Source organism: Leptonotus elevatus, chromosome 2, assembly GCF_054856555.1.
Source record: "Leptonotus elevatus isolate MCC_2025b chromosome 2, RoL_Lele_1.0, whole genome shotgun sequence".
Taxonomy (NCBI): Eukaryota; Metazoa; Chordata; class Actinopteri; order Syngnathiformes; family Syngnathidae; genus Leptonotus; species Leptonotus elevatus.
This window is the reverse complement of record NC_141240.1, coordinates 39,865,058-39,876,801: the sequence shown is the minus strand read 5'-3', so window position 1 is coordinate 39,876,801 and position 11,744 is coordinate 39,865,058. Positions and strand designations below refer to the sequence as shown.

At 42.3% G+C, this 11,744-nt stretch overlaps 1 protein-coding gene across 25 annotated transcripts in view; it reads right to left on the bottom strand.

Moving 5' to 3' along the window:
• Positions 1 to 10,042, bottom strand: part of LOC147179999 (uncharacterized) — a 57,277-nt gene extending 47,235 nt beyond the window's left edge. For 14 of the 25 annotated variants that reach the window (XR_015094182.1, XR_015094184.1, XR_015094183.1 and 11 more), the window contains exon 1: positions 9,808 to 10,042. Coding sequence is in view for 1 of the 25 variants with exons in the window: in XM_086069750.1 (XP_085925876.1) it covers positions 9,808 to 9,868 (61 nt within the window). In the remaining 24 variants the exon portion in view is untranslated. Of the gene's footprint in view, positions 1 to 7,539; positions 7,684 to 7,743; positions 7,890 to 9,807 lie in introns of those variants that run through there. The other 11 variants (XR_015094188.1, XR_015094189.1, XR_015094191.1 and 8 more) reach the window with 8 other exon arrangements.
• Positions 10,043 to 11,744: the final 1,702 nt, after the last annotated feature.

Sequence of the window (11,744 nt, the reverse complement as noted above, 5' to 3'; positions counted from 1 at the left end):
TGACCGGGTACATCGGCTTGGAGCCCGTAGAGGCAACAAACCCCGTCCTATTATTGCAAAGTTTGAGCATTTTAAACAGAAATTATTTGTTAAAAGTAAAGGACGGGAGCTTAAAGGGACCTCATTTGGAATGAATGATCAATTCCCGAGAGAGATCAATGAGCGGCGAAAGGTACTGTTTCCTATAATGAAACAAAATAGGCAGGAGGGTAAGCGGACTACGATAGCCGTTGATAAGTTATATATCGATGGCCAACTATTCCGGAACCCCAATTCCACTCCCTGGCTGTTCTAATTAGCATTGGTGGAACTAAACTTAGTTTGATTACTAGGTGTATACATATACTGTATATGTGGTTATAAAACCAAAAACATGAATACTTATTATGTTTAGGCTATATTATAAATATAATATTAATACACAACTATATCTAAAGTATATTTATAAAAAATAAAATAAAAAAAATCTTGCTGGGGTTACTGGTGTATTGTTATGTTTAATCCCCTGTTAATTTCCCTCACTTTCACCGCCCTACTCGTTTTTGCACTGTTTTATTTACTTACACGTTACCTTACACGTTACCTTACACGTTACCTTACACGTTACCTTACACGTTACCTTACACGTTACCTTACACGTTACCTTACACGTTACCTTACACGTTACCTTACATGTTGCCTTATACGTTACCTCATATTTTATACAAACTATATAAATCACCTAACCACTTTGATTCTATCCTATAACATGCCAGTGGTGGCAAATGGCCTATACAGATATATACATAGGACTGTGTTTATATTATTTGTATGCATAAATTAGTTCTGGTTTCCTGGAATGTTTGTGGCGCTCGCTCACAGGCAAAAAGAATAAAAACTTTAGACCATCTCTTAAAATTAAAAGCAGATATTTGCCTCCTACAAGAAACCCACCTACAAAAATCTGAAGAAAAATTACTTATTGATAAAAATTTTAGCCAAGCGTACTCTGCCCCTTATAACAGTAGACAAAGGGGAGTCTGTATACTCATACATAAGAATTTACTCTTTACTCTAAATAATACAATAACAGACCCAGAGGGCCGATACATTATTATTCAGGTGACTATATTTAATAAAATATATACATTCGGTAATTTATATGCCCCTAATAATGATGATCCGGCTTTTTTCCATGAATTTTTCTCTAAACTGTTTGAATTAGCAGCGAACTCTACTATTATTATTGGAGGAGACTTTAACACAACCTTAAATCCATTAATAGATCGTTCTAATAAAACAACATGTATAAGGCGATCACAATCCACAAAAGTAATAGGGGAATATATGGATGACTTTGGCCTCGTCGACAGCTGGAGACTTAAAAACCCAAATAAGAAGGAATTTACCTTCTTTTCCGCTGTGCACCGGTCCTTTTCAAGAATTGATTTTTTTCTTACAAATAATTCTATTGCTGATAAAACCGTTACAAAAATACATCCTATTATTATTAGCGACCATGCACCAGTCTCCCTTTCCCTACAAGTTGATTATACCTTTAAACCACCACCTACATGGCGTTTTAACATCTCACTACTAAACGACGCAGAATTTGACAAAATTATAAGAAAAGAATGGGCGGACTTTTTGGAAATAAATGACTCTCCAGACCTATCTCCAGCTCTTCTCTGGGAAACCGGGAAAGCAGTAATTAGAGGTAAAATTATATCATATTCATCTTATAAAAAGAAACAGGATCAAAAATTAGAAAAAGACTTGGAAGATAAAATTAAACAACTGACGGATGAGTACGCAATAAACCCAAATAACCAAATATGGACTGACTTACAAAATACAAAAATACAGTTAGACGATATGTTAACTAAAAAGACAGAGTTTATAATACAACAATTGAGATACAACAACTTTGAATATAATAACAAATCAGGTAAATTTCTTGCAAACCAACTTCAACGTAATCGGGAAAAATCGCTTATAACGGCTATTAAAGGTACAACTGGTGAATGTACACAATCACCAAAAGAAATTAATCAAATTTTTTATAATTATTATCACAACTTATACTCAGAAACTAATAAACCTAACCCAGAGCATATTGAGGCATTCCTCAGTAGCTTAAGTATACCTCAGGTAACTACTGAATATAAAGATATGTTAGATGCACCACTTACTATAAACGAGTTGTACAGTGCTCTAGATAGTATGCCAAATGGCAAAGCACCCGGCCCGGATGGTTATCCGGCTATATTTCTAAAGCACTTCTGGTCAATGCTTGCTCCACTATTCTTAAGAGTAGTAACAGAAATTAAAACTAATGGTCACATACGCCCACACATGAATACAGCAGCAATTAAACTTTTATTAAAGCCAGAAAAAGACCCCACCCTTCCATCAAGTTACCGTCCGATTTCACTAATTAACACTGATATTAAAATTATCACTAAGGCTTTTACATCTAGATTAGAAACAGTAATCCCGACAATCATTCATAGCGACCAAACAGGCTTTATTAAAGAGCGTCACTCTACTAATAATATTAGAAGGCTCTTTAACCTTATTAGTATGTCACAGCGGCATGATAAAAAGGCAGTTATTATATCATTGGATGCAGAAAAAGCTTTTGATAAAGTTAACTGGTCCTTCCTCTTTGCTGTTTTAAATAAATTTGGCTTTGGGAAGTCATTTATTCACTGGGTGTCAGTATTATATGATTCTCCTAAAGCTACTGTTACTACTAATGGGATTATATCTAAGAGTTTTACTCTACAGAGAGGCACAAGACAGGGATGCCCACTGTCGCCTTTATTATTTGCAATATTTATTGAACCGCTTGCATTAGCCATACGCCAGGAAAGAATGATTCAAGGAATTCACTCTGGGGTAACAGAACATAAAATTAATCTATATGCCGATGATATTTTACTTTATTTAGAAAAGCCTGCTATTTCATTAGGGGAAGTATTTAACTTAATAACTAAATTCTCACAGTTATCAGACTATTCTATTAACTGGACAAAATCAACACTTCTACCTATTACAGAAAATTCATGGAACCCTGCAAGCCAGGACCCATACTACTCATTTCCTATAGGTAATTTAAAATACTTAGGCATAAAAATCTCACCTAAATTAACTGATTTAGTTCATTTAAATTTCACTCCACTTCTGGATAGCATTTATAGTGACTTGGAGCGCTGGAATAATCTTCCTATTTCTCTAATAGGACGAATAGCCACTATTAAAATGAAAGTTTTACCCAAAATAAACTATTTTTTCTCAATGATTCCATTTAAACCTACGGCTAACTGGTTCCAGTTGTTGGACTCAGCCGTTACAAAATTTTACTGGAAAAAAAAAAAAGCAAAGATTAGTCTATCTACTCTTCAGAAAAATAAATCCAAAGGAGGTCTAGAGGCACCAAATTTTATGCACTATTATATAGCCAACCAGCTACAATATATTATTTTATGGGCACAACCCAATAGAGATACTAACTGTTGGCTAGAACTAGAACAGAAGGATTGTAATAACCTCAGACTCCTAGATTTACTCTTTATTACAACATCGATTAAGCGCCATAACTGCTTTAAAAATCCAATGATTTCCGCCACCCTGACTGCCTGGTGGAAGGCACTAGAAATGACAAAAGCCAAAGTGGAGCCCAGCGGGCTTTCTCCCCTATGGCATAACCCCGACTTTCAAATTAACAACCAATCGTTTTATTTGAATGTGTGGGAGCAGAAAGGAATTACACATCTCCACCATCTCTTCTCAGATAATATGTTTATATCATATACATCCTTGCTCCAAAAATATAAAATAAAAAACGGAAACTTTTTACATTATTTGCAAGTTAAAAGTATGATAAAGAAACAAATTCCAACACTCCAGGGTACGCTCCAACCGCCTGTTTTAGCTAAAGATATTACCAAGCTTTCTCCGACAACAACAAAAAAACTCTCAAAAATATATAAGTTACTTTCATATACTGATAAAACGTCTTTACCCATCTCAAAATGGGAAACAGACTTGTCTATAGCTCCGGAATCTGTCTTTTGGATTCAAGTTTGTGAAAATGTTTTTAAAATGACAAAACACACAAATTTACAACTTATCCAATATAAAATTATTCACAGAACATACATTACTCAATATATGATGAAGAAAATGGGACTCTCAGACTCCGACATTTGTCTCCAGTGTTTACAAAACACTACAGACACTTATTTTCATGCTTTATGGTTATGTACTCCGGTTATGTGTTTCTGGACTAAAGTCTTAGAAAAACTTTCCGCTGTCTTGGACTGTAGGATACCGTTCTCTCCAAACTTGTGTTTGCTAGGTGACTTAACAACAATTGACTTACCACATAAACAATTTCAATCTATACTTGTAGCCCTTACTATCGCAAAAAAAACAATTCTTGTTAACTGGAAAAATAAACAAACTTTGAATATCGACCAATGGTCTAACCTCCTCATAAATCATATTTTAATGGAAAAAATATCTGCCTCAAATAAAAACCAAATGTCAAAATTTAAAGAAACATGGTCTACGTATATAGAATTTTTTAACCTAAACTTGGATTTTAATTCTGCCTGTTAGCGAGAGCCACAGCAGCGTTATAACTGGCATTGATGTTTCTGTATTAGGCAATTTGTAACTAATGGTTGTGTTTCCATAGTCAGGAACCCGGCTGCTGCCAGCGGGATCGAGCGGATTCACCTCCGATGGGCACCAGGGGTTGATATTCGGATTCACGGCATGCCAGTGGGTTAATTCTGTGGGTGCTGTCCCCCCTGGCGGGGAGTGGGCGGGTCTGCCCCTCTGTTGGCTGCTGGGTGGCGGCTGCGTCTTGGCCGTTCCCTGGGTCTCTTGGGGGGTGCTGCGTTGCGGGGCTTTCCCTGGTGTCGGGGGCGGCGCCGTTCCGGCGCGGTCCGTCGCTCTGGGCCCGGCGACGCGGTTCGGGGCCTGTGGGCCGCCGGGGTGCCCGGTGGTTCCCTCTCCCCTCCCCCTTCCTCCCCCTTGCTGCCTCTCCCTCCTCGCCTCTCCCCGCCCGTCCTCCGCCTCCCTGTCCCCTCTCCCTCGTCGCCCTTCCTCCTCCTCTCCCCCTCTCCTTGCGTCCCTGCCGCTGCCCCCTGCCCTTCTTGTCGTCCCCTTCCCTCCTCCCTTCCCCTTCCCCGGTACGCCTTCCTTCCCCTCCCCTGGGCCGGGGGCTCCATCCATGGCCCGGGTCTCGGTGCTATGGGGGCCGGCGGGGGTGGCTGGGGTTTGGTGTCGTGCCCGCCCCGCTCCGGTGGGCGTCCTGACACCTCGGGCGGGACCCAGTATCCGGGGGGCGAGCCCTATCGCCCCGCCGGACGGGTCCCATATGCCCGCCGGGGTCCTGGTGGGGTGGGTGGGGGCTTGGTGGGCCGGTGCGCCTCCTGCCCCCGCCCGGTTGGGGGGGGCCCCGCTGGTCACACCTCTTAACTCACTACACTAGGTTTGCACAATACACTTTTATAGACATATAGGGCACATAACACACTTTGGGGGGTGGGGTAGGGTGGAAACACCGTCTTCACCCTACAACTCCCCTCCAATTTTAATACACCACACAACTTGTGGGTGGGGGGGGGTTTGTGGGGGTGCCATCGGTTGGGGGCCGCAGTATAGAGCAGTGCTGCGGTCCCCTGTCCGTGTCGCCACCCGCCCCCCCCCCCCGCCCTATCTATTTTTTTTAATGCACCACATACACTCAGCAACATGCTTGGGTGGCGGGTGGATCGGAGCGTGGGAATATCATTTCCATCGGCTCCGGTTCACCTGCTCCTAATTTTAATGCACCACACACACACACTTGTATATACACTGGGTGGGGTCACATTCACGGTTTAGGGGTAGAGTTCGCCAGTCCGCGAGCTGGCGGACTCAGTAACAGGGGTTAATTTTCACAAAGAACGCAGGGGTGACGACCGGGGCCTTCCCCCGCTGGGCCTGGGGTTCGGGGGTGTCGGCCGCCCTCCGGTGCCCCATCTCCCCCTTCTGCCCCCGGTGTTCCGTCCTTCCACACGGCGGGGGGTGGGGTGGGCGCGGCTGCCCTCTCCGCTCCGCTGTCCGGCCCCTCTTTGGCGCCGGTGCCTGGGTGCGGGTGGTCCCCGGGGGCTGGGGGTCGGGGGTTGGGGGGCTGCCGGTTGGTCGGGGTGGGGTCGGGGGGGGGGCGGCTTTGTTGGGGGGGGGGCGGTGGTGGGGGTTGCGGGGTGGGGGGGTGCTGGGGGTGGGGGGTGTCTGGGGGATTGGGGGCATGGGGGCGGCTGGGGCTGGGTTGGGGTGGGTGGCGGGGGTGGATGGGGGGCGGGGGGTTGTGGGGGGGGCGGGGGTTGGGGGCCGGTGGGGTGCCTGGTGGGCCTGCAGTGCCCCGTCCTGCTGCGTTGGGCCGGGGGCGCGGGCCGTGTTGGGGCGGGGGGCGCTCCTGCTCCTGGGTTTGCTCTCCGGCTGGTGGCCCTGGTGGGGCCCGGGGGTCGTCCTTTGGCGCTGCCGCGGCCTGGGGGGCCCTGAGGTGTTGCGCTTGCTCTGTTCCGGCGGGGGTCGACGGCTCCCCTCTTTGGTGGAGATTTTCATGCATGCCAGATCCACCACACCAGCATCTACCGAAACTCAGACACAATCTGTTTCCTCCTCAGGTTATTGAATCGGTGGAGGCTGGTGTCTCGGATCTCACGCGGCTTCGTCTGTCCTTCCTTCCTTTTCTCGGTCTCTCCGTTGGTCTCTTGAGGCCTCCCTGATTTTATGTTTTTTGGATTTGTTGGGGTCTGGATGTTTCTTGGGCTGGGGAGGAGTTCTGGTGGGGGGTGTCTGGTCGGTGCTGGATTTCACCTTCCTTGGTTTTCTTCGGTCCCCTCGGGTCTCCTGGTGTTCGATTTAGGTGAACGGTATGAGATTTTTTTTTCTAATAGGTTTTCTGGTGAGCTAACAAACACACGCACGCACGCACGCACGCACGCACACACACATACTCACCCACACACACAAAAAAAAAAAAAAAAATGTATGTATGTATATATGTATATATGTATGTATATATGTGTATATATATATATATATATATATATATTTAAAAAAAAAAAAAAAAAAAAAAAAAAGAGCAATGATGATGACATTTCCGAATGAACAATACTGAGCTCTTATAATAAAAAAAATAAATAAAATAAAAAAATAAAAATAAAAAAAAAGATTTAATCACCTTCCTTGGTTTTCTTTGGTCCTTCCTCGGGTCTCCTGACGGCGGTGTTCGGTTTAGGTGAACGGTATGAGATTTTTTCTAATAGTTTTTTTTGGTGAGCTAACAAATACACGCACGCACGCACGCACGCACGCACGCACGCACATACACACAAAAAAAAAAAATAAAAATTTAAAAAATAATAATAAATAAAAAAAAAAAAATAAAGAGCAATGATGATGACATTTCCGAATGAACAATACTGAGCTCTTATAAAAAAAAAAAAAAAAAAAAAAAAGAGTGAAGATGACGGTAAGCTCTTGGCATTTGCGTACCTGCCACCACATTAAGTTTGTCAGGTTCGATTCCGTGGACACCGTGAGCTGCGGTAAGGACCCGGTCGGGACGGATCAAAGCGCCTCCACAGTGACTGGCTCCGTTCAACTCAATCAGAACCTAATAGACCCGAGGTCGCCCGTCTTCGGCCAGGATGTAGCCATCAGCGCAGGAGCATTTGCGGTGAAAAATGGGAAAGCAGCACAACGAGCAATGACCGACAGTACATGGCGGTACTTATTCCACATCTGACAGAAGCGTCCTTCGGCACATTGACACCGAAATCTGGTTCCAACGCTGACACACGCGCCGTTGTTAAAACAGGGGTTGACTCGGCAGGGGTCCCGATCTGACATCACGACGTTTCAAAACAGCAGCGAAAGTCAAAGGTAGGAACAGAAAACAGAAATTGGTCATTGGACTCAAAGCGGACTTACGTTCATATGTATCCCAGAATTGTCTCTGCGGAAGCAAAATCGTGTTTGGCAACAGATATATATCTTAGTACAGATGATAATAATCCGACCCAGTGATTCGCAATGACATTAACCCCGGTCAGAAAACAATAGCTCTTCGTTCGTCTGGCTTTGGCATTATGGACATATGCTGACAGGCAGAACAATTAACAGTAAATGCTCGTCCCCAACCAAGGAAACGGGTAACCCGAAAACCCATCATTTAGGCTTACCTCCTTGCGAGTGTTTTCATTTTGTATTCGTGTGTTTGACAGTTTGTATCGTTCCATTAAGGTGTTTCTGAAACGTGTTCATAATTTTAGCAAAAACACGACCAAGACGACAGTTTGGGTTAATTGGGGCACGTCATTTGGTGCCGTGTGCGCCTGATCTCAATAAAGGTTGGGAAAGACTGATGTAAACGTCTGATTGAAGGTCAAAGGGCAGCAGACGGACCGCGAGGGTGTCGTCCTCAAACACTTCTCTGGCTTCCTCGGAGTCGCAGATCTCCTCGCGGCATTCACGTATAGCCAGATGATGGATCACGAAATGAGTGAAACAGAATTGTACGTCAAAATCCGGGAATCATTCGTTCTTTCCAATTGAAAATTCAAGCCTGAGTCAATTTTAGTGTCTTCAAGATCAAAAATACAAATTTGAAAAATGCTTAAGTTTGGCCAAGAGCATTAGTGAAGCTACGTTAGCTTGTTAGCTGCCACGACCTCCATCCATAATGATCCATCAGCCATTTTATTGTCATCTGTTTCGCTAATTATGTCTGGCACGGAAGGAAATACTTTTGTTGTATAATAATTTGTAAAAGCAAACAAACAAAGACACTTGAATATGGACGCACATGCTAAACCCTGGATTTGAATGACCAAACTTACAACTGTGGGGAAAATCTGAACGTAAATTTGAAATATGAGAAATTTGTTTGTTTGACAATTCCGTCATCATTCATATTTTGCTTTTCTGTCAGAAAACAATTTTAAGAATTAGTTTGTCATCAGGTGTGGCATGTTGAAATCACATTAGCAATAGACTGATATGTTTTTTTTTACCGATACCAATTATTAGAAGCCGATAACCGATATTTCAAACCGATATTCATTTACAGTAAGAGAGAAAATATTAGTGTCAAAAAGAATACTTAATTTTAAACATATAACGAATTAACAGATTTGTTTAAAAAAAAAAGAAGTAAAAATTGCAGGGATTATGTGTTAAGATAATTAAAAACTAAGCAATCGTTCCCTGAAGGTTTTCTACTGTAAATGAAGTTTTCCAAAATTTTGACATAATTTCTTTTTTTCTTTTTTTTTTATATAAAACGTGTCGGGAGTTCCCAGCGTCGGCATCGTTTTTTTGTAAAGTGGAAATTTAAATAGATTCCTAAATGAAAAGTTCCCTGTATCTCACTGGGCGATAAATGCATGCGAACGTACCGAATTTTGGGTTTTCGTCAGGTTTCGCAAAAGGTTTCAAAAGATCTTTGCAGTGAAAATTTGTCTGAATATGTTTGAAATGTAAAAACTGTCTGTCAACAAACCCTGATGAAAACCCCAAATTCGCTACGTTCGCAAGCATTCACCCGCTCAGTGAGATAGCAGCTTCATCAGCCTTCAGATTCGTAAAAAAACCGATGCCGATATTTGTCAAAATACCGATAATCGGCCCGGCCCATAATCGGTCGATCCCTGCTAAACATGCAGGCATGCTAAACAAACACACCTACTAAACCCACAAAGCACATGTAACTCCCCCCCCCCTCCCCCATCCACTATCTTCGCCCCTTGCCGTTGAACGTACCGTGAGCGGCGGCCAGGCGGAAAAACAGCGCGCAGAGCGACAGGCCACCAAAACCAAACATGGCGTCCGGTGGTGAGTTGACGAGGAGAAGCTCTTAGTGGCGCGGGGACGATATGAAGTCTGAATACACGGCGAGGCGCAGGAAGGGAGGCCGTTGACCTCTGCGGGGGAGGGAGGGGTGTCAACGTGTTCAAGTGGACCCATCTGGATGGGAGGGGATTGTTTGGACAAAATGTTTCGCGCACTGTACAACTGCCACATGTTGGAATCTGAGAGTTACCCCAGAAAAGGAAAAAAAAAAGAAAAACGTTTTTTAAAATCATTTAATAAACAACGTTGGATACATCGCACTATGTGGAAAGCACAGATGAGACACACAAGAAGAGAAAATGAAACTTGTAACAACTGAGATCAGGTTATTAAAGGGCAGAGAGATTAAGTTAACATAATAAAACAAGAAATTGAATTGACCAGAGAGCATTGAAAATGTTCAGGTCATAAAAGTCTAACATCTTTTCCTTTTCATCAGTTGCTCGTCCTGGGAGGTGATGAAGCGAGTTCCCCAAAAGTGTTTAGGATGTTCCGAATCACGCTGTCGAGAAAAAAAGAAAAGGTTGGCAGGATTCTGACTCTATTCTCAGCATTCTGACATAAAATCACAGAATTCGGACTTTAAAGTGAGAACTCTGACTTTATTCTCAGAATTTTCACTTTAAAGTCAGAATCAAGAATTCTGTGATTAAAGTCAGAATTCCGAGAATAAAGTCAGAATTATTGCTTTAAAGTGAAAAATTCTGACTTTAAAGTGAGAATTTTGACTTTATTCTCAGAATTTTCACTTTAAAGTCAGAATTCTCGGGGGCGGCCATTTTGCCACTTGCTGTCGACTGAAGATCAAAATTTTCACTTTGAAGTGAGAATTCTGACTTTAATCACAGAATTCTTGATTCTGACTTTAATGTCAGAATTCTGACTTTATTCTCTGAATTTTCACTTTAAAGTCAGAATTCTGATTTTATTCTAAGAATTCTGACTTTAATCACATAATTCTGACTCTATTCTCAGCATTCTGACATAAAATCACAGAATTCGGACTTTAAAGTGAGAACTCTGACTTTATTCTCAGAATTTTCACATTAAAGTCAGAATCAAGAATTCTGTGATTAAAGTCAGAATTCCGAGAATAAAGTCAGAATTATTGCTTTAAAGTGAAAAATTCTGACTTTAAAGTGAGAATTTTGACTTTATTCTCAGAATTTTCACTTTAAAGTCAGAATTCTCGGGGGCGGCCATTTTGCCACTTGCTGTCGACTGAAGATCAAAATTTTCACTTTGAAGTGAGAATTCTGACTTTAATCACAGAATTCTTGATTCTGACTTTAATGTCAGAATTCTGACTTTATTCTCTGAATTTTCACTTTAAAGTCAGAATTCTGATTTTATTCTAAGAATTCTAAAGTCAGAATTCTGTTCTTTAAAGTCTTTAAAGTCAGAATTCTCACTGACTTTCTGACTTCGCCCCACAATTCAAAACTCTACGTCACAAAGTCAGAATTCTGAGAATAAAGTGAGAATCCTGCCTACCCTTTTTTTTTCTCTTCACTCTCTTCCGTAGCTAAGCAATGTTGTGCTGTTGCCATTTTTTTTGTGAGTAATTTATCTTCTTGTTGTCTTTCCTGCCTTTGCAGACTAAATGCACTTTGATGAAGATCTGCTTTTTGTACTTTTGAGTCCTTCATGTTTGTTCTGTTTGAAACGGAACATTTAGAACACGGCTCATCTGCACGACAGTTGTCACATCTTGGCCACGAGTCAGTAAAAGTCAGTGTTTTATTGTTGGAACAAATATTATTGCAGTTTCTGTTTAGGGAGTCATGGTCCAATATTAGATTCTGACGGCATGATCACCGTGGAAATTTTTTTTGGGGCTGTATCAC